Here is a 24,446-nt window from a genome sequence, read left to right on the forward strand (position 1 = left end):
CTTGCTCCTGAAGAAGAGAGAAGTAGAAGGGGGGGAGGGGGGAGGGAGGGAGAGAGAGAGACAAATACTACTATGTAGTATGAGTTAATATTAATAAATTGTCAAATCTGTTAAGATCTGTGATGCTGTTACTATTTATTTAGATCAATTATTTCCCACTCTTCAGTTTAAATGTCACTCCGGATGGCTTACATACAATAAATTAAAAGAAAAGAAAGGAAAAGAGGCCTGTAGGCTTAATTACAGCACACAAGGAAAATGGACAGGGAGGGAAGATGAAAAAAGCAAACTCAAGCACCAACTCTAACATCTCTTATGATGACTAGCTGGTGAAAAAAACGACTTGGGCCCAAGAGGCGCCTGATGGAGCTGGCCTTTGGGGAAAGCTGTTGGAATGTTTCTGCTTCTTATTTTTACCACTGAGGCAGTCTAAGGGAATGACTACTACCAGGTGAAGAGGCTGAAGAGGCCTGATAGAGCAGGTTTTTCAGCAGAGCAGTAGAACTGCTGCAGTTTAATACAAGTAGCCTTGTTTGAACACTGAAGCCTTACTTGGTCCAGTTCTGGAATAAAGCCATGCATCAGTTGTGTGACTCTAGGGATGGTGCTTGGTGCTGCAGTACACATGTGAAAATGTTTAATTAAAAAGTTTGACCGTGCAGTTTGATGGCAGATAATTTAATGAATTTGGATTGTTCAGTTAATGTGGACTTCGCTAATATCAACATGCAGATGACCTAAGTCTCCATATCATCAGTATCAGGAGTTTCATCTTGTCCTCATACTTCTGTTGGGAAGCGAGGACAGAGTGTTCTAGATCAGGCCCATTCCCCGTGAATATAGCTTGGAGGTACTCCTGGATCCAGCATTATCTCAGGAGGACTAGGTGGCGTCAGTGCTTAGAAGTCCTTGTTTCCAGTTGCAGCTGGTTTGTCAGCTCCAGCTGTTCCTGCTGTGAAAGAGCCTTGCCACAATAATGCACTCCCTGGTAACCTCTCCGTTAGATTACTGTAATGCACTCTACATAGGACTATTGTTTAAGATGGTCTGGAGCTGCAGCTAGTGCATTATGTGACTGCCAGATTTATGAGGAATGCATCTAATCAGAATTGTATAGCATCAATCCTGCAGGTTCTACACTGGTTTCCAACATACCACCAGGTCCATTTAAAGGTGCTGTTGTTAGCTTATAAAGCTTTAAATGACTTGGAACAAAAATACTTCAAGAAGCATGTCTCCCTATATCAGGCTGCCCAGGATAGGACCATTTTTACAGTGTCACTCCATTTATGGAACTCCCTCCTTTTGTGTATATGGTACTGTGTTCGCTGGGTTCTCAGTACCACCTAAAGATAACACCCTCTCACTCATGACTTTGGGAGAAATCGATTTGGTTGATGTAACAGATAAGGCCTTTGTAATGTATCTGTTTATATAATGCACAGGCATGTATTGATATGATGGTTTTAATTATGAGTTTAATAAATGTATTTTTTGTTTCTTTTTATTGCTTTAGTTATTTTATTAGAAACTACCCTGTAATCTTAACTGAGGAAAGGCAGGTTAAAAGTAGAGTGGCTATAATATATGTAAAAATAAAGGACATCATCTATAATACCTAGATTACTCTTGAAATCAGAGTGTTGGGATGACCAGTATTTGGTCAGGTCCAATAAAGATGATTTCTTTGTTTTTTTCTTGGGAAGAACAAACACTGCACATTGATTATTACTTACTTGGTATCTTTTCCTATAGTAATTGATTCTGGACAAGAAGCACATTTTAAAATATTTGAGGGAAAGTGTGTCAAAGCCTAATAGGAAAGGAATGATATGGTTATATTCCCTTCTCTTTCATTTCTTCTTCCCTCTTTTCCTTTTGGTGTGAAATAAACACGAAGCCCATCCATTGCAGATTTAATTATTGTTCTGCTGAATGGTTTTTAAAAAATGCATGAAAACAGAAGGGCACAAGACTTCCTGAAGCTTTACTTGTCATGGCCATATGCAACTAATTGTGCATCATCCACCAGGACTGATAAATTTGGGAGACGCGTTTCTAAATTTATTGAAGAAGGAGTCTGGGATTTTGATATGGAAAACTTGAAAAAGGTATTTGGAATCTGGATCAAATATTCATAGATATAAAAATTTCTAGTACCAAGAAAGGGCTGCTGGGTGCCATGATGACTGTGCCTCTGATTTCCTAATTCCTGTTTTCCCCTGTTTTCTCAGCTCTGTGTTTAAATAAACTCTTCTGGTTATGCCTTTCACACATCACTGCTTTTGGCTTCAAAGACTCCTTTTAATAACTTATTCTTTGGTTTCATTTCCTTTTGAACATGAAATGGTTTAACCAAACACGCTGTGTACTGTACACCCCCACTAACACTGTCGGAGGGGGAGAGAGACTTTATATGTAACAGTGAGTTTGTGTTCTTTTTGCTTATGCAGCCTGCTGTCCTTAAGTTTTCAAGATAGTTTTTGTGTGTGTGTGTTTTATAAGCACTGTGTCAGACCAGTCCCTGAAATACTCAGTCTGGACCATGGTATCCACTGCTTTAATGGCAGTCTAAGGACCAAAACAGACATGATGTGGGCCACAGTTAAAGTGCCTACCTGTCTACTTGTTTCATACCTTGATAGAGCTAAAGAACCCTTTGCTGCACCTTGACTTTTAAGGAAGACAGCAGCCAAGATGCCTGTATGGGCTCTTTTGAGCATGTGGACCACATATTGCCTATGTCTGCTTATGTGATTGAGACTTGAGCCTTTTGGAAGGGAAAGCAAAAGAGTTTTATTCTCCATCCTACACTGAGGCCATTTCATAGTAATGCTAATGCCTGTTGCCAGGATTACTTACATGAAAGATGTTGTGAACTCATGCCATTGAACTACGTTTCCATACTTCATGTCATCATGCTTTATCCTACAGTGATAACACATCTCAGCTAGTCCACCAAATGCATAGTACATTTCCATGAATTACTCATACACCGTTAAGGCAAATTAAACAATTACCCTGGGGTCACAGAGACAGATTTTTTACTCACAAACTGCAATTGCATTCTGCTAAAAATAGCTATGGTATTTTCTCTCTGTATCAATATATGGGAATTTTATGCTGCACCAGTTAGTGACTGGCACAGTAGAGAGATTCAAATAGGGCTGCAGAGGGTTGCTATATGCAGAGGGTTGCTATCTTTTTCCAGGACACGTCCTCTTTCCTAAAATGAGAATTTTCATAGTGATCCATAGTTAAAAGTAGAAGTTGGCAGATGTGTCCTCTTTTTTGCTCTTAAAAATATGGCAACCTTCCAGGAAGCTGGACTGGCTTAGAATCCAGAAGACCCATGGCTGCCCCAGCCCGAATGCCCAATTTCAGGGCCCACTTCTGGCATTGGTGTTGTTTCCACCATCCTTTCCATGGTGGCAACAGGATCATTCGTGGTGGCAGAGGCAAGCAGATGGGGACTTCTGCCAGATCCTAATTGCCTCCAGCAGCACAGCTCAGGGTTAGGATTGCAACCACAGAAAATAACTGTTTTTACTTATTCTGTTTAAATTTATTTGGTCACCTAAGAAATATTCCATGGGCAATTGAAAATATAACATTACAACTTCAGTACACAATAAATAAAATCACCAAGAAGTAATGCTAAGGGTGTGTCTACATAGCTTGGCAATCCTAGGTTCATTTAATGTAGTTTGGTCCAGAGATGAACATATTTGTGCTTTATTGATTGCTTCCTTTCTTAGTCCCACAGCTAATAAATATGTTCTTTTCCATGTTCTTTGTCTGTATGGATTGGTTTATTTTGGAACAACTAGTCAGTGCCTAGGGATTGGCCAATGACAAAAGGTGGGAACAGTGAAAAATTGGTTCTCCTGGGTCTTCAGTTCTCATTTTGTACCAGATGAGGAGCAGATGAGCTAGGTGCTAGGATACAATGAACTACAAATGTGATGGCAGATGCCTAGGGATAATGTGAAGTGTCTGTTAGTAATGTGATATAGTGCTTTAAGTGGATGGTGTTTAATTTGGCCACATTTCAATCCTGGGTTGTCTTAACTGCAATAATTTAGGGCCTGCAGTGATATTTATCTGTCAGTACAAGTATGCTGGATAACTTGGATATTTTCATTATTAATATGATAAGGCTGATTTCCTATTTCCGTATCTTCACTTTGGGGATTTTGGGGGCAATCGTGGTTATGAGTTCCCATTTTTGTTTTTTGTTTTATTTTGAATTGTCTTTGACAATGCATATTTTATTGTCATAAGCTGTGTCGAGTTTGGGTTTTGGGAAAAAGTTTGATAGAAGTTTTTTAAAAATAAATAATACTTAATCTGCAGCAAAGTAGTAGCATGGGCAACCCTTGAAGTTTTGTGCTACTCCAGTTATTCCAGTGGAAGCAGCTTTCCCAGCTTCACCTGTCAGGTTGCAACAACATGGTGGAAAAACGGGCCAGGTGCTGTGCACCAAGTCCCAAGCAACTGTTTTGAGATCTGGCTGCACTGAAGTGTGTGAGGAATCGGGGCTTCAGTTTGCTCCCCAGTCAAAATATTCATATCATGCTAGTCCCATCTGAACTGATACCTGGAAGGAAATGCAATAGTGATTTTGGAATATTCATCTGTTCTGAAGGATGGGAAGATGTGGCCAGACTACAGTATGTAAACCACTTGGGGATTTTCTGTCAAAGTAAGCAGTATCTACAGTTAGTGAAGATGAATAAACATTAAAGCCATATGGATGAGGAAAAGAACCAGTACCTTAGATACTCTGGATCCAGGGTGTATAAGTTTGGTTCTGCCTGCAGATCTGAGGAAAGGAAGAGTAGGGGGTGAAGGTTGTCAGCTTCCTGAAACTGGGCAGGGGGTGATGATGCTCAGGAATGTAGATTCATGGAGTTTAACAGCACCTATTGATTGTGTAAAAAGAGCTCTCAATGTTCTTTTTGTAACTAAGCTTGAATTCAGTATTCTTGTGCCCTTCCAGCTATGCATTTAAAATAAATTCATCATTCCTCTCTTGGTGTCCCCTTTTTGGTCACTGTTCAGACAAATTTCCTCCCATGTTCAAATAATGTGTGGTGGAATCATAAAGCTGTACAGACTAGACCTAATTTTCACCACTGGCTATGGCAGAGGTCAGTGAGACATGGCTGTTGAGTATGACCCCACTCACCCCGCTGTTGTGTGAGAGGTCTTTGTCCGGACACACCTTGTCTCTCAGTCAAAAAGAGAGAAATGCTGTGACTGGCAGAATGTGCTGGCAAAAGGTTGATTAAAAGTTTGAAATGGCAGAGAGAGCTGTTGCTCACCTGATCCTATGGAAAACAGTCTGCTGGTCTCCCTTCCTTGCTCCTTTGTCTAAGAGTTAACTCCCTTCACCTCACAACTTGTTGAATGGACTAAATACCCAAAACTTCAAATCAAATCTAAAACCAGGAAACCCTGGTGTCCCCAGTGGATATTGACTAGAAAACCTAGAAGAGAGAAGTAAATAGTGTACGATGAGCAGAATCCTGTCTTTCGTTACCAGAGACCATGTGTTGGTGCTGTAGATCTTTTCCAGAATATGCCCTTATCATTATATCTACTTTGAGGAAGATCAGGAGGCAGGTGAGTGGAGTATATTCCAGAAAAATAGGTAAAGGGGCTGAAACCCCACTGGTCACGAGGGAAATGGAATGGTTCAAATTCCATTACCCATATAATAATGTGTGTGTGTATACATATGTCAGAAGTGCCTGCCTTTTACGAGCTTATGAACATTCAAAGATACAGTAAACACAAAGGTGCTTTTATTTTGTTGCTGAGAAGAGAAGGTCCTGATAAGTTTTCATAGGGAAGTCATTTATCAGAAGCACCCATCAGTTGAAAACTCTTAGTTCACACAGTTATTGCTTGATCACCTGATCTGAAGTATAGTTGCACTTATACAGAATAGATATTGCCTGCTTTCCTTCCAAGTACTTTAAAGAAGTTATTTGGTTACCTAGACACAGACCCCATTTCTGAGCTCACTGTGGTGCTTTTTTAAAAACAACAACAACTTCAGTTGGCTTAAAAAACAGATTGCAGAGTTTGCACACTGTGAATTGTAATTAAAGTATAAGGGGTGCTTATTATATCAACAACTGGCATGAGAACCCCTGAGCAGCAGGTGACCCCCAACATGTGATGTCCCTAACAGCTAGGATCCTTTTTTCACTGGTTTAGCAATCTGAAAGACCAAATTGAAAGAAGCCTAGAGGCTGTATATTTCATTGGGTCCCAGGGGAAATGAGGAATACAGCTTCCTTCTGCTTTGCTGGGATATAGCCAAAAACTTTCTAGAGGCTCTGTTTCTGACAGAGGCTTGTTGAAGGGGGGAAAAACAACCTTCCAACCATCACCCATAGGACCATAAATCTGACATTTCCCACAGTTTCTTTGAGGCAGGGATGTTGCTGTGTCAGCAATATGTCCTGAATCTTATGCTTTGTATTGTTTGCAAAGGAGCAGTCAAGGGACCTCAGATGCTTTTTCTTTACTGTCCAGCCATTCCTGTGGTACAAAGTCACAGAGCTTTATAAGATACATAGATCAGAAGAGAATCAAACTTTTTCCAGAACTGGTGCTCTGCACATGCATTTATTTATTTTTTACTATTGGGGGAAAAAAGAATTAAAATTGAAAGTTCCATTTCCCCTGATAAATAAAGCAGACTGGGGTGTGGGTATCCGTGGGTGTGATACAATTCAGTCTGACGTCTCCCAACAAAAACATACAAGGAAAAAATCCAAGATCGATGTGTGTGTAATCCTTGAAATATTTGTCCTTGGTAGATTGGTAGAAAGCATTATTAAACACACTCCTCTTAATGCAAGCAGCATTGAATTCAGTGGAACTTTCTTCTGAGTAAACCTGCAAAGGATTTATTTTTAAGGCTTTGTTTATTTAAATGGATATAAATATTCCTGTCCAAGTAGCAATCTCAGCATGACTTCTGCAAGGCAAAATTGTGCACTGCTAATCATTTACATATATCTAAAGGAAAAAGAAGACAAGCAAACGTGGTCCATACATACTGTAAGCCTAGATACACAAAAAGACCCTTGTTAGTGTCTTTTTGTTAGTAGGTCGATTAATGAAGTTGCTAAACATGGCATGATACTGTATAGATAAATAGATACTTTTTGTTGTATCATTGTTTCATAGTGTTAGGCCTTGGTGTTCACAAGAATCTGTAGAGTTTGCTGAAAACATTAGCTTTAGTGTGCTCCATCGTAGAAATGGCCAGTGCATGGTTTAAGATTTATTAGCAACTAAATCAAAAAAATAAAATGGAAAGTGTCTAATAAGAGGCAGCAAGTATAATGTGAAGAAGAAATAAATAAATGTCTACAGGATACCATTGCCATAATTACCATTACAGTACAGTACTTTTTAAAGAACTTTTAAAAGAAATATAGGACTGCCTGAAGCTGCTAGGCATAATATCTAGAAATGCATCCTATGCATGCAGTGAAAATCTCAGCTCTGATATGCAGGGTCAAATGCAGAATAGGTTTCTCCATCTTGCTGTGCGTGTGACCTTCCCATGAGCATCCAGATACCTACAGTCAAAGATGAAATACTGATTTCAATGGACCATCGTTCAGACATAGCATGGCTATTTATTCTGTTGTTTTGTGTTCTTATTCTGAAAGGTACAACTGCTATGATGATTTGAAGTGAACAGATACAATGTGTCTTTATTAATTTATTTATCCATAGCATTGCCCAACAGATACTTCAGTTTTCAGAACTGTAGATTTAATTGTCCAATGGATCTGCAAACATTTTATTCCCTTCTATTGTATACCACAGAGAGGTTAACTTCCTGTGCATGCTTTGTTGGTTCGTTGTCCCTGCAGTGACCCAAGTGTATAGAATGTACCAACAATTTGCTAGCAAGGCACAAACTCTCTGTATTGGCTTTTGCACATTGATCTTGTATGTGTTTTTCCCATTACATTGGTGGATAGCCCTGAGCACAATTAATTTGTTTGTGTGGGCATCTCCTTCCTCCTCTATTTGCCACCCCTGGGACTAAAATGGAGGTAGAGAACATTTTGGGGCCTGAGGGCCACGTTGTCCAATGGAAAACTGTTGGGGGCCACATTCCAGTTGCACAAAGAAACAAATTTTCCATAGAAATTATATTTAATCCTATGTGTTCTTCGTGAAAGAATACAAATAAGGTCAGTGCACAGCAGAAATGCAAGCCCTCTTTACGGCTATTTAAAGCTTTAAAATGCAGTTGCACCCAGCAAATTTATTGCATGCAATTGTGAAGTGTACATTTGGCATATTGATAAGGGACACAAGTTGGCTGAGACACTTTCCTCTCTGCTTGAGCTCTTGCAGAAAAGGGAGCATCAGAAAAGGGAACACACGACAGCCAGGGTGGAAGGTGGGGTACAGACAGGTTGCTATGTGAGCCTGGAGCTGCCACAGCAGTCTGGCCCTGGTCTGCCTCAATGCTGTCATGTAACAGCAGGAAGGCCAATACAGTGGATCCTGGGCCAATTCAGCCTCATCACCTCCCTACCCACAGAAAGCCTCATTTTGGGACTTTATAAATATGCAACATTGGGCTGTGGAAACATTGAGAAAACCCCTTACAATTCCTAAACTGTTAAAATGCTGTCCTTAATCATTGTTGCACGTATTAAGAACTGTTGGTTCTGTTGGTTATCATTTACAGGGCCACAGTATCCCAAATTAGTTTTAGGTATATAACTGACACTTATCATTCTTCTACATCCATTATTTGCTCTTTCGTGTGTTTAACAGTATAAAACACTTGTGTAATTCAAAGGAATATAGATTTCAGCCAAACTGCCTTCAAAATTATCTTCTTTCCTTTGATTTTTTTTCAATGATTTTTAAGACTTCATATGTTTGAACTGTATTCTGTCTCTTTAGTCTCAGCATGGCATAGGATTTACAGATTTTTAATTTATTAAAGATATAGAATTGTAAAGGAAAAATAGAAGTAAAACAGAGCCTAATATGGAAATATTATCAGGAGTTATAGATGATACAGCCAGATGAACAAAATGGCATTGTTCTTTTACTTCAGTGTAAGGATTTAAACAAGGAGCTTAAATAACATCAGTTATGATAATGAAAATCAACAAAACTAATTAGTGACTTTCCTAATGCAATACATTAGTTCTCTTAGTAAAGTTTCAGTTATTCAGAAAGTGGACAATGGTAACTCAGTAGAGGTGGGGAGTTGCACTTCTGCTCATTTTTGAAGCCTGCAGAAGCATTCCCTGGTTATAGTTTTCAATGCTACATGATCATTTTCATTCTGAAACAGAAGTAGAAAGTGATGCTCTCTGCCAGTATCATGACCAATCTTTAAATTGGTCTCTTAAAGCTTTGCTATTTTTAATTTCCCTTCCAAGCTGCAGTTGCTGAGCACGAAATCAAGTGAAAAATAGCCTTTACTTAATATTTTGAGTGCAACATTTTAAAGCTTTCTCTCCATCCCATATGCTTTATATTAAAAAGAGAGTAGCATAGTTTTCTCTACTTCACTCACATTGGTGAGCATCTGCTGCCCTTCCAATGAGAAGTTATTTTTAAAATGGCGAGTTTCTTAACATATAACCTAGTACTTTGAGCTTTGGCACAATCTACTGCAGCATATTGAATCTGCGGGATACTATTATCTTTCCAAGTTTTTAACTCTAGCATCTTCGTGAGCAACTTACCGACAAGCTATCAGATTAAAAGGGGGAGGGAACTTTATCACGGCACAACAAATCTGTTTTAGGAATGCCTGTAATGATACAGATGCAACTATAATGCACCCTTAATATCATGACATTTGGGTTTGTTTCTAAATTCCAATTCAGTTTTCTTGTAAGCAACTCCCTCTGATTCTGTGTGAAATAAGGATGTTTGTGTATTTGACTATTACCTGTATGGGTATGCAAAGGTGTAGGGGGAAATTTATGCACGCATGAACACCATATGAACTTGACACGACCTTTTGTTTTACTATATACCAAGGGCCTAGGCTGCAGCCGCCCTAGGAGGACAAATATGCTACTCTGGTCTCAGTTGATTAAAAGAAAAAGTGTTGGTTTGGGTATGAGACAGATATAAGAAACAGTGCAATTGTGTAAGACTGGCAAAATTAGGAACTTAGAAATTGTGCTCAAATCTGTTTTCTGTAGTTCAGTATATTTTCAAATAGTTTGTTCCCCCAAAAAAGGTCTTTAAAAACACTTGAAAAAGAAGCACATTGTTTCACATTGTTTGAAATAAAGACCAAGAAATGGCAAGTCATTGGGGGGGGGGATGCTTTTGGCTACTGCAACTGAATATGAATTTAGCCAAACTGACGCAGAAGCTGTATCAAAAGGTGTTAGGTTCATACTCTAGCAAATATAAATATTTCAGCCACTACATGAACCTATCATTTAAAAATAACTTTGCTAGAGTCATGTTTTTCTCACTGATTTATTGGGCTGCTAAGAATTGATCAAATAAATATTGACCTCCCACCCCAACAAACCTGAACAGTGAGTGTGGGGGGTTGTTGTTGTTGTTTGGTGTCTTTTTTATTCTTAAGTATTCTGGCATATTGGAACAGATGAGGTTCCTCTCATTCATTATGGTGGAGTTTCTTATTAAAAATGAAGATAACTTAACCCAATGGATTTCATATCTTTTGCCCAATTAGAATACCCTATGTGGGTCCTCAGACTTCCAATATTAAAAATATTTCAGAAAATGGGTCTTAGAAAGACCTCTTCTTAAGAGACACCAGACAGACAGCCCCAGTTAGGGTTGATAGTACTGATTTTAATTGACTGTTGGTTTCTCTACTGGTTTAAGGATATCACTTGTAGAACCAGATAGGGGTTTTGGTAAATATTGATACCAGTCTGAATTTGAAGGAAGCCACTCTGGTTTCACATTGGATTCAGAGTAGGTAGTCCCATGTGGAAGAGTATTTTTAATTATGTATGCCAGAACTCAGAGTGATACAGTAAGCCTTCTGTCATTTAGCTGCAAAGCACAGGGAAGAAATTTCCTTGTCCAGTTGTACAACATGAGACTGAAGAAGTGAAGAGCCAGCAGCAGATCTCCTGGGCCTAACTGGTTGCAGTTGTCCACATCAGTAGTCTTCTAAACTATCAGTTGGGCTAGCTAAGTAATCAGAACTGGACTCCAACAAATGGGCTATCAAGGAGAACAAGGTGGAGGAAACTCAAATAATCATTAACATTCCACATTAGCCTTTCAGCCCTTGCTTCCCAAGATTGTTGGACCTGAATGTAGTCAGTCACCCTGCTAAGGTCACAGATGAACATTTTATGATCAAGTACATTGGTCCATCCCAATCCATAAATCCACCCAGGAGCTGAACAGGAAGCATTCAAGGTTATTCTGACAAGGAGGCATATTTGTAAATTGCCGACTTTCTTCTGAAAGGAAAAATTCTCATACCATGGTGTCATTCACTTGGTATCCAACCTGCTAAAGTCAAGGTTTGAGATTTCTTGCAAGATTGTCAGGATGAGGTTCTCAAACTGAATATTGTAAAGAGACACCTTGAAGTCCTAGAGAGCATAATTTCCAGACTTCTTCATATATTAAGATTTTTAAGGGTAAGTGCTGTTCTCTTTTTAGAACCTATATTCAAGACTTCCTTTGATACATTATGCACAGTATTGTGTTATTTATTATGCATTGAAAATATCATTCCTTATCTCTTCCACCAGGAGGGTGTTGGAGCTGGGTTCCATGCCAGGCCAGCCTATATTTGTGAGCGAGTATGCCTTTCATATGTCGCAATGGTTCTTCACCTCAATCCAGGCTTTAAGACATGATTGGGCAGCCCCTTCTGTTTCTGCACACCATTCACATACAAAGTGGAGGGTTGGGTCTGATTTTTACAACAAAAGAAGCACAAGGTTGATATTGGCTCCTCCCCAACCTCTTCCATTGCTTTTGACACTTTTCACCCCAAACTGCTATCAGAGTTGGGCTGACAGAAAAGTGCATACTGTGTCCCCATTCTGTCCAATTTGGCTGTCAGTCTTAAATTCTAGTTGGAGGTGAAGAACCATTCTATTTGTGTGAAGAAGACATAGGCTGGTGCCTTTTTTTTTTTTTACTGTTGGCAAGAACTGACATGGTTCTCTTTCTCTCTTTTCTGGTCTTATTTATTATTGGGAAAAGGTAGGGATTCCCCTTATGTACAAAATGCCCTCAAGGTATTTTTCTTCAGTACAACACATTTCCTGGTAGATTTCTCTTTCTCATAACTGTGACATGTTAATAGGAGTATGAAGGTGTTTACTTCCTCCATTGCAAAGTTGCTCAAGCCCTGCTTTTTAGAAACTTTGAAAAAGAAAAAAGAACCATGGGACTTCCTCTGCATTATATGTCATATCTCGTTTGCAAGAGGGACCAGCATGTTGCTGTGTCCTGCAATCTGGAGTGTCCCTGGAGGCGTGTAGATAAGCTTCATATCTCTTTGTAAGATATTACAGAATTGAGACACTTTCATCTGCAAATGCTGTGTTTGGGCATACAGTACTTCAGGCTATCCTAGACTAATTCTTTCTTCTTAACAGGAGAGTTAGTGTTCACTTTATTTGGAGTATACCCTTTCTTTACTGCCCAGTGGCACACACTACGTTGTGGGGTTGTACTGCTTTGGTACACCCCATTCACCTGGAGTGACAACAGATATAACTTAAAGAACAGCCAAGTGGTTCTTACCTATTAGTTGATCTTCAGCCATATCTGCTGCCACTGTTGGTTGTCCCTCTAAGAACAAAGAATGTGTGTGTATATATAAACCAAAAGAGAAAACAAAGCTGGAAAATATCTTAGTGTAGTTTCTGAGATTTGTATAGCCTTGAGGAAAGAAAACTGCTACATTGAAGGGGAATGAAAATGTCTTCCCTGTTCCTAAACTTTGGTTTTGACGCTGCAGTTTTGGTTTATATTTTTTGAGATTTTTGAAGTGCTGTTTCTTGCTTGCTGCTTGGGAAGTTATTGACAGACAAACCACAGGAAAGGGTCGCTGAGGCAGTCTTTGATGATGATGATGATGATGATGATGATGATGATGATGATGATAATTTACAGTCATACCTCATGTTATGGACGCTTCAGGTTACGTGTTTCCGGGTTACGGACTGCGGGAAACCCAGAAGTACCGGAACAGTTTACTTCCGGGTTTCGCGGCTCGTGCATGCGCAGAAACGCCAAATTGCGCTGGCGCCTGCACACACACAGCGCTTCAGGATGTGAACGCTGCGGGTTGCAGACATGCCTCCGTCATGGATTACGTCCGCAACCCGAGGTTCCACTGTATTATTTATACCCTGCCCATCTGGCTGGGTTTCCCCAGCCACTTTTGGCTGCTTCCAACAGAATATTAAAAACACATCAATCATTAGAAACTTCCCTAAACAGGGCTGCCTTCAGATGTCTTCTAAAAGTCAGATAATTGTTTATTTCTTTGTCAACTGATGGGAGGGCGTTCCACAGGGCAGGCACCACTACCGAGAAGGCCCTCTGCCTGGTTCCCTGCAACCTCACATCTCGCAGTGAGGGAACCGCCAGAAGGCCCTCGGCACTGGACCTCGGTGTCCAGGCTGAACGATGGGGTGGAGACGCTCCTTCAGATATACTGGGCCAAGGCTGTGTACTGATACCAGTACACTTTCTATCCTGAACAGTGAAGCATATCCTATACTCCTGGAGTAGCAGTGAGATAATTCATCTCAGAGGTAAGAATCTTGTTGGCCCTTTCCCTCACATTTGGTCAACTGTTTTATTATTTACTTAGTAAGACATTTATATTATGTCCTTCTGGTGTAAAAACGCTATTGCAATTTCATTCTCATCAGGAGAAGCCCCGCTTGGGAGAGGGATTGGGAGAACACACAGAACAGTCTGTTGGGTGCGAAGAGGAGGGATTGTTCTATCGGGCAAGATGAAAAGTTTGCCATGATGAAATCACTAGCTCAGTGTTGAATTTCTCCCTACATATTTTATAATCTATCTTTGTCATAATACAGTTAATATTGTGACTATTTTACAGCCACTTTTCAGATTACACCGAGATGACAGGTTTAAGGGAAAGATCTAGAGTAAAAAATGATCTGGAATAATTTTTAAAATTTGGACACCATAATTAACACCATGTCTGCCTGCTTGTTGGCATAAATCATCACAGGTCCGATCAGCATTTTAAACTGCTCTGTGGTGCACATATGCAGCAGAACTATGATGGCTCTAAATAGGGCAGTTCAGATATTTCAAAGCACTTGAGATTAGTACAGTGTGAAGTAATTTAAAATTATTGTACTGCAATTAATTTTAAATAACTGGACTCTGCATATGTCTAGAAAGCCATACAGATCCAATTGGAAGCTCTCTAAAATTTTAAATGGCCCAATAAATTTAAATCACGTTAGAATTCATAGAAGTGGATAATGTAAATCAGTCGTAAGGGCAGGTTAGGAAATGGATAGGAGGACGGAGACTCTAATTTGAATAGATATATATTTTCAGTTTGGAGTTTATAATGATGAAATGTGATCTTAAATTCTCTAAGATAAGGAGGACATCAATTGTTGATCCGTGTTGTTCTTTATTTTTTCATATTGTGGATGCTCAGGAATGCAAGTTTCCATTAATACTTTTTTTCTGTATTACAAGGGTTGTGTTGTTATCACCCTACCTCCTTCCAGCATAATACCTTTGTCATGATTCAGATAATAGGAGCCTATGCCTAGCCACAAAACATATTTTACCATAAAGTAAAAGCAGCCTAGAAACTTTGCATATGCTACACAATGGTGATAACTTATTGCCAATGAAGAATGAAGAGCCAGTCCAAGTATTATGAAGAAATGATAAACGTGCCAGCACCAATGAACACTTTGGTACTAACCAGTGATAGCAGGAACACCAATAGGAAATGAGGTTAATTCCAACTCTTCTGAGAGAGCCATAAATGATCTCAAATTTGGAATGTTTTCATGGTGAATTTTTGGTTGTAGAATCTTCACTACTTTTATTCAGCTCCACCTATTGCTGCAAAGGTATAAGTACTCATACCTACGCTAATTCAACTCTTCTCCCCCCCCCTTTGGAATTTGCTTCATCTCCTTTTTCTAAACTGCCAACCCCTAATCAGTATACCATTGGAGCCATTGTTACTTTCCTTGGCAACCAGTTAGGAAGTGAGTGCAAGTCGCAAGACTGGGTGCTGAACAAAAAGTTCTTTATGAAGTGCTTTAAGGTTCAGGTTAATGTTGGTTGCGTATAAGAGGGGTTTTTCTTTTGGTTTTTTTAAGGGTTCACTCCCAATCTTGGCTCACGTCTTGCAGGCAAATCCAGAGTGGTGGAACTGCAGGAGGCCCCTCAAGAGCTCCTTCCTTGAAGCTGTACCTTTCTTTTAGACAGTTGTCATTATCTTTGTCTAAAGGTCACGGCTAAATTGAATAAAAGGAAAGCTGTGTGTTCCTGTCGATGCACAAAGGCAGTATTGACTTTCCTAATCCAGTTTGCTGAGGGGTGAGAGAATTAAATTAGATATCTAAGCACAGAAATTGAGAGCCTTTGAAAACAAAGATAAGGAGACAGGCTGTATTTTCCCCCTTTTTTTCCCTGGGAGCTCTGGGCTCACGATTTTGCAGGTGTGTCATCTGATCCATGGCTTGCATCGATCAAAACTGTGCCAATGCATATTTAATTAGCAAGGGGACCCTGGATGCATTATGGCCATCATCCGTATATTGAATGGACTGTCAGACTTTTTGAATGCTTCCCAGCTACCCCCCCTCCTCCCACCCCGCTTGCTTTGTCGTTTGGGGAGCTTCTGCATTTTGTCTGAGCAGCTAAAAGTTTCTTTGTTTTTAGTTGCTGATGCATACAACACGACTGAGGAGAATACAAACAAGTTAAGTTTATTTTGTCTTCGGGGGAGGGGAAGCCTGAAAATTTGGGTTTTAATTCCTTTGGGCAACAGATTTTCTCCTCCTGTGTTGTTCTTTTTTAGCGTAGTTGTGCAGTGTTTTAAGAATATTTTCATAAAGCCGGAAGCCTTTTATGACAGTATGAATTAAGTCAAAAGTTAATGTATGCTGCTACAAAAGAAATATGGTCTAGTAATAAACAAAGGGAGCAAACCTCTAAAAAAGCAAACATTTATAAGTGTATTAAAAACTAGTAACAAATTCCCCCTCCCCTCTGAAACTCTGTTGCCTATCACTCCATACCAGTACATTGTTCATGCAAAAAAATAGAATAACTTAAACTGAAGCCAAATTCTATATTTTTTTGAGTCTTGTAAATATCATATTCATATTATATATACAGTTCTTGAGATATAGCCTGCAATAAGGATCTTTTGTGCAGCCCCCCCCCCCAAAAGTCACCTTGGAGTTTCTGGGAACTCCTTTTTACAAAGCGGGACAACTCAGACAAAGTGTTGCTTGCTAAACAGATGTAATACACAAAGTCTGCTTAGAATAAAGGGCAGCAGACTGTGCGCACATGTTTTGGTTTCATTCATGCTCATCAGCATAGTCTAGCTAGTTGTTTTTGCTCATCTACTTATGGGCTGTCTTAGTACAATTTTCTGGTATGGTAACAAGGAGTGGGAGGTTGGGGGGGATTGGCCACAAAAGTTTGCTGCAAGGGCTCCTGGGAAATATACTTGCAGACATCTTCTCACAAAGGCTGACTGCTTCCTGGCTTAGACAGAGTGTTGCCTGATAAACAGACTTAACACAGAAATGTCTGTCTGGAATAAACAACAGCAAGCTTTGATTTACATTTCTATTATCAAAGATAATCTCTTTCCCAGTGTATGGGAATTAAGAGTCCTCTCACAAAAATGAGGCTAGGGTTGCTGTGATTTTACCACTGTGTGGAACCTTTTTTCTCAGGAGTTAATGGGATACAACTTAGGTAAATAGAGTTGCTGAAAAGGAAAGGACTTTGAAGTTAAGGGGTAGGGTAGAGCAGTGAAGAGCACTTGAACAACAAGTTGAATATACTGTACCTGTATCTATACTGCTGAAGGAAAATTGGAAGCTGATGTAAGTTGCAGGTGGTAAGCAAATCCACCTAATTATTTTTTTTCTCAAATGCCCACCTTAGGCTAGGGATGGGGATTTGCGGGGGGGGTGTTAGGGAACACTGTTGGAGTACCCTCAGGCAGTCCTGCATCTCTTTATACTTACCCAAGAAAGCGCACAGACTTATCCCAGAGTTTCTTCCATGGTGTAAAGCTTCATTTTCTTGCCATTAATGGCTCTGTCCTCTCCATCCACATCACTGAAACTGGAAATGCCTGTCCTCACCATACTTCTTTCTGAGTCCTTCGATTATATACGTTGCAAGGGATCACACCTCCATTTTCTGAAAAGCATTCATGGGGGAAATAAGCCATCCCACAAAGTTCTGCCTGTTATTCAAATCAGGCTCCCAATTGACACTCCCAGTGACTACTACTCTCAGAAAACTATACAAATGTGCTACCTTGCCTCTACCTACAGTATTGGGTTTTTAGATGTTAAGAGACATGAATGTTGTCCCATAGCATCGTTCTTTGACTCCATGAAACTAAAATATGTATAACCTAGTCCTAAACATGTTTATTCATACATAGTTGGGTGCTGTTGGGTTCACTGAGAGTTCCTTCACCATGTATATGTTCCATATTGCAACTCATGACAGCAAAAGCAATTTCCATGCGTGAAAGAAAAGCCACATTTGGGCAAAGATCAGAGATAGTATATATTCCTCTTCCCCCCAAAATAATTTAAATGGAGATATTTGACATACTTTGCTCAATGAATATGTGATCTGTAGCCATAAACTAGCCCATAGTATTATTTTCCTTCAATCTTCTACTCATAGTCTTCTGCACATGTTTATTATAAATGTCATTATTATTCATTACGAATAATGACTTTTTGGGTTTGGATCACCTGCCATCTTCTCAGTTCCAGTTGTTAATGGGTTTATAGGTTTATCCCCAAGTTGTCAGGGGAAAAATAGAGAGTAGAATTCTTTGAATCAAAAAGGTCAAAAGGCTTTTTCTATGTTAGAGAAAGAGGCTGCAGCTTTCTGTGGTTTTTAGAGACTGATAAAGTTTCAGGATCCGAGTTAGGATTTTGATATAATATTACTGTGCCTGTGAAAGTCAAGAAATCCTGTCTAAAGGCTAAAAAGTCTCAGAAAACCTGATCATGAAATCAGATGCTGCATCAGAAGAAGAAAGTTTGGCTCGTCTGTCATGCCATTTCTCTCATTAGACACAGTATATTCATCAAAAGTAGAGGAAATATATGTGATTACTAGGGGCTGTCTTCCTTTCTGTTGTTTCCCACCTACCCATCCACCCCTTGCTAATTCCCTCCCTTTACACCTTGCCCCAAGCCCTATCCCCTCACAACTCCCTCCAACCCACTTCACTTCTCCTTCACCATCCCACCATCTCCTTCACCATCCCCTTCTCCTTCACCATCCCAGCCTACCTACCAACCCCTCCCAAGCCATTGCCAACCCAGTTCCCTCTCAGTTTGTCCAAAACTCTCCCCTTGCAATGCATCCCAAGATCCCCCTGTTGCTGCCACCATTGACAATGGAAAGGAGAATGGAGAAGAGAAAGTCCACTTAGAGACTCCACAGTATAATTCCTTGGGAGCAGCGCCATATAACTAGCTGATACAGCCCCGGAAAAGCTTATCTATAGGCTTTTTTCACCTTCCAATACTGTGATGTTTATGATTTGTTGGAATCCACCAGCAAACGTTTCCTCAAACTAGATTACTGGATGTGTGTGACTAATAATTTACTTCACTATAATGGCTCTATCTCCATCTGTAATAAATTAAAGTCTCACTTTAATAATACCGGGCACAATCTGCTTTTAAATCCCATTGATTTCAGCGGCAGAGTTATGTATATGTTTAACTTTCTTCCATTGACGTTAATGAGATTTTAGAATTATTATGTTTAGTTGGATCAGAACTGCCCTGTTTTCATAATAATTTTATAATTATTTCTTACCTGCCCTAACAGCAATAAAACCTGCTTTGAGGGGAACACCAATTTAGTATGTATATGGTTATGCATTTTTGCATGATTCTTAATTTATGTAGGTGGTGGAATATAACTCTGCCTCTGTGTGTTTGTGTATATGAGTGTGTGTGTGGAGGGATAAAATAAATAAATGAATGGCTAACCTGAATTTATATTAAGTAATAATATTAAGTAATATTAATTTAAATCAAATGTGGATGAAAATTTCTTTCATTTAGATAAATTAAATGTTATCTACTCTGCACATTGATTTCACTGGGTATGTTTTGTGTGCATCAGAACACAAAGTGTGTAATATACTGTAAAAGCTGGATTTTGAGTTATCTTTTTAGCAATCCAAAATAGGGAAGTTACAGTCAGCATACTATTGAATAGGGCCGTGGTGTGTGAACCAAATGAAAACCCTCTGCTGTGTACTTTGCATTTTTAGGACTGCTCTGTGAATTTCCTCTTTAATAACCAAACACTGAAACTCTTGACTGTGTCAAATCATCTTCAGTATCTGAATAAAAATCAAGGAAACAGAATTATATTTTGTTTTGAAACATTTTGGTAGTTTGCTTTCTTCAGAGCCATAGTTCCCATGTTTAATCCTGATGGTAGCCGAAAAGACTGAAGGGTCTTTTCAAAAACAGAATAAATTTAAAGATAGCCAGGATGAAAAAAGAAGGTCAGAAAAAGTATAAACACTGGGATAAATTTGTGACATCCAAGCTTTATTGTATTTCAAATCCGAGAACGACATAGTATAATTTTATATTCCTTGTTTGCAACATAATATCGTAATATCCTTTTACAGTACTTGTTTATATATAATACTTCATTCTGATATTATTGTAATTGTACATGTCAATCAGTATTATATATTTTAGACCCTAGAAGGCACTGAACTCCAGTATAGTTGGGTGTTTCTTGATGCTGCTGTTTTTGTTTTGAGGGGCAATAAATATTGTCTAGCTTCCTAGCTGTTTCCTCTAAGTGCTCCATGCCATGGTATGGAAGGTAAAGTTTTAAATGCACCAATTTCTGACAAAGAAAATTAGCACTATTTTCTGCAGCAGACACATTCCCTTTAATAATCCTGTAATGGCTTGATTTGAATAGAAATACCATGTCACCCACAAAACTCTGCAGTGCTTACAAATCTTTCATCTTTGCTGAAGTAGGCCTTAAACACAACTGTGAGACTGTTCTAACCAATTTTGATGCCCATTTCATCCACAAGAGAAATGTAGTTTATGGGAGGACTTGCTTCCATCAAAGAGCTCAGAAGCCATAACCTGGATAATCTCCTAAATCATGCAGTAGTTGTCGAAATGGCACTATGGAGAGTTGGAGAAACAGAAAGAATGTTTTGGGACATTGATCCTGTGGACTTTGTTTTAATACCTGACACCAAAGCATGAATCATATGGACAGCATGCAGAATCTCCATACCCTTCTCCCCCCAAAATGGAAATTAAGCTGGAAAGGATGGAGGAATGCAATAATAGGAAGTATTGTAGTATGAACCATTGGTCCCAGATATCAAGACAACTGAGAAAATAAATACGTCTGTAGATCTGAAAAAGCATAATGATGCTGTAGTCAGGGGGGGAAACCACACATCTTATTGCAACCTTATAACATGTTGCTGTTCTGTTCTTGTTTAAGAAAAATGATAAGGTTCTTGTCTTGTTTCCTGACTAGTGTGTCCTCTAAGCCTTCCATGGCAAAAGTGGTATACAATTATATGTAAATTTAAAAACAGAACAAAACAGTGTGACCCAATAGCATGAACATCCTTTAAAAGAATAGCATACAAATAGTTAGCAACTCCTGCAGCCCAGTCATAAACACATTTACTCAGATGTAGGTCGCATGTGGGTTATTCCTAAGTAGGGGTGCATAGGATTACAGAATTAGAATTTTAACGTGCAAGCCATTTCATCTTAAATGACAGTATAATAATACTATCTCACAACACTGAAATTTGGCACAGTGCTAGATGAGTTGTTTATTTATTTAATCATTTTCGTTTCCTTTAGAAAAATCAAGGAAAAATTATTTGTTAATGTTTGGCAATAAAGACACTAATTCTGAAATCACTATGTCACCAACAGTTTGGTTGAACTGAACACACATTGAAAAAATGCATTTGAATGAAACTTATTTTAGATGTTTAGATGTACAATTGTAAATACACACATTGTTTCGTGTACTTTAATTAGCTATAGTTTCTTAGTTGATACGGGCTTGTCGATTTTACTCTACAGTGGTACCTCGGGTTACAGACGCTTCAGGTTATAGACCCAGAAATAGTACCTTGGGTTGAGAACTTTGCTTCAGGATGAGAACAGAAATCGGGCAGCAGGAGCAGGAGGCCCCATTAGCTAAAATGGTACCTCAGGTTAAGAACAGTTTCAGGTTAAGAATGGACCTCCAGAATGAATTAAGTTCTTAACCCAAGGTACCATTGTATAACAAATGCATATTGACAGGAGGTGCGGGGGGGGGGGGGAATCCATATGGAGTATCAAAAGTTTCTTTATGGTAGTCTGATAATTAAAATATTCATTAGCTTAAAAGCTAGCACGCTTTTCAAAAAGTAATATGTTATCATAGTTTGACCCAAAGTCATCAGCAGTACTTCTTCTTTCATGCTGTTAATACCTCAAGGGCGGTGTTATCACTTCATAGCAATAGAAGTAAGATTTTCAATTTAATCACAGTATGGTGTTATGACCTTTTGATCTTGTGTGGAGTTCTCTCTAAAATGTGGTCAAATTTCAGACTTTTTCACTGCACCTTGGAAATTCAAGGTGAAGTCAACTCAAGGGTTGCCACAAGCATAAGCTTCTCTCTATCAATGCCAATTAGACAGAAGGGGGATCTGTAACAAAATGCTGGTTTCAGCCAGCCATGCTTTCTTCCATGATATTATACGTTGCAGGGGGCTGAAGCAGGGCATTTCATTCCTTCTGTAGGCTCACACATACAATTTCCTGGTTTTCTCTTCCAGCTGACACTCAGCAGTCATGACTACTGAGCACTGAGCATGCTCAGATGACATTGGTCCATTTCTTTTTTGTGGGATTGCCCACTTCAGATATTTTCAATGTCCCTTGTACTTCTGGAAACCTCAAGGTTTCCCAGAGCATTGCTGATAATTCCTTCTTGTTTCTCATTGGCTCTTCTTTGGCACCAAGGTCCTGTTTTGGTACCAGAATCTATCACCATTCACCACTGGAGTTCACCACTTAAAGAGAGCAATAGATGGCTTTTCTGAGCATTTTTGGCTAACTCTCAGAAAGGCACAGGTATGGGAAGCTCTTCCACCAGCTGTCTTTCCCCCCAGTTTTCATCCTCCCCAGCTTCACACACTATCTAGGTTAAGAGAAGAAAGGAAAATAGTAGGTGTGATCCCCAGCTTTTCTGAAGTTTCGAGGTCTGCCAACCCTGGGAATTGCAGCTCTGGGAACCTGGGGCATTGGCATCAAGAAACAGAGAGGTTTCTAGGGTTTAGGAACAGGCATAGCTCTTTATTCAGGCTGAAATTCATTCAGAAGCTTCTGTGAATTAAAGCAGCTGATTAAGCCTGCACTTTCATACAAAGGTAGTTAATAATACAAACATGAAAAGGTTAATGTCTCAACAGCAAGTTGTTAGGCTATTGAAAAATAATGACATTGCAGTATTAGGGAATCTCACATGCCCCAAACCCACACTGGATTACAAAGCCAAATTCTTTGCCTGATGGCATGGTTTTTCAAAGTTTTCTATAATTACGAATTTTGGTTTCAGATTTTGTAGAATTTATTCTACAACAAAGTTTGATTAATGAAAAACTATGTAATGTAATCTGATTACTCCATTAAAGTTCAGTGAAAATATAATACTGTATATTCTATCGGATGGAAATATAGAGAGATTGCAATATATATCATCTAAAGTCTGGAACTTGGAAATCTTATTTCCACAACCGATTCCTATAATTTTTGGTCATTTTTATGTTTTTTAGATTCAAGTCAGTCTGAAAGTCCAAGCCAGCCAAGTGAAGCTGATATCAAGGACCAGCCAGAAAATGGTAAGTATGTACCTGTTGCTGCCTTAGATTCTTTTAGTCCATATCTCTTTGGGTTTTCCCCAGGGAAAATTAGACTTGTACTGTCTCTTATCAGCAAGTGCCTCAGCTGAGCTGTGTGGAGTTGGTTGTCATTAGCAGGGTCGGCAGAGCCCAACAATCCCCACCTACTGATCACACACACACCCTTCACCGCTAGTTACCACCACCCCTCCAATATAAGAGTATTAATTTTTTTCTTGAGGAAGGGGATCAGCTGGCTGGGACATGCAAGAACTGAATGGGACATGTAAGAACTGTACTGTTCGAGTGTTGAAGATGAACACTCAAAAAAAAAACCCTGACTTAATCACTTGAGCAGCTCAGTTGATTTGGGGGGAAGTCAGGTGGGTGATGACACTTTGTTACTTTCCTCGCTGAGACTTAAGCATGTGCCATTTTGAACATAGCCTTTCCCGGTCAGCAGATTTGCTTTAAAGGTAAAGGTACCCCTGCCCGTACGGGCCAGTCTTGCCAGACTCTAGGGTTGTGCGCTCACCTCACTCTATAGGCCGGGAGCCAGCACTGTCTGCAGACACTTCTGGGTCACGTGGCCAGCGTGACAAGCTGCATCTGGCGAGCCAGCGCAGCACACGGAACGCCGTTTACCTTCCCGCTGGTAAGCGGTCCCTATTTATCTACTTGCACCCGGGGGTGCTTTCGAACTGCTAGGTTGGCAGGCGCTGGGACCGAACAACGGGAGCTCACCCCGCCGTGGGGATTTGAACCGCCAACCATGCGATCGGCAAGTCCTAGGCACTGAGGTTTTACCCACAGCGCCACCCGCGTCCCTCAAGAGACTTAAGCATGTGCCATTTTGAACATAGCCTTTCCCGGTCAGCAGATTTGCTTTAGATCTTCATTAAGAACAGGTTCAGCATTCCTCGTATTGTGGGTAAGTAGCTTCTGCAACACAAATCAGTAAGATGCAAACTGCACCAGCTATTCCTTGAATGTGCCACAGGAGAGTAAAAGCAGCAGCAAAACACTCGCAATATTTGAAGAGCTGGGCGCCATTTCAAGTCAAAGAGGATTGAATCCCAGGAAGTCCTTGTGCAAGCGGAATGAATCCCACTAGTGCATTGGAAACCCCCTCCCAAACCCCTCCTAAATCTGTTCTGAAGAACAGATTGGGAAGCAAGGGGAAGGAATGGAATGTTCCACTGCACAAGTGGAAATTGTTTTTCTCATGCAAGGACTCGGA

At 39.7% G+C, this 24,446-nt stretch overlaps 1 protein-coding gene across 9 annotated transcripts in view; it reads left to right on the forward strand.

The window, feature by feature from the left end:
• NFIA (nuclear factor I A) overlaps positions 1–24,446 on the forward strand; it is a 427,373-nt gene that overhangs the window by 268,144 nt on the left and 134,783 nt on the right. For all 9 annotated transcript variants that reach the window (XM_081193801.1, XM_081193806.1, XM_081193800.1 and 6 more), the window contains exon 3: positions 23,141–23,206. In XM_081193801.1, coding sequence (XP_081049927.1) covers positions 23,141–23,206 — 66 coding nt within the window. The remainder of the gene's footprint in view (positions 1–23,140; positions 23,207–24,446) is intronic.

The sequence above is a fragment of the Podarcis bocagei genome (assembly GCF_964188305.1).
Source record: "Podarcis bocagei genome assembly, chromosome: 5".
NCBI lineage: Eukaryota > Metazoa > Chordata > Lepidosauria > Squamata > Lacertidae > Podarcis > Podarcis bocagei.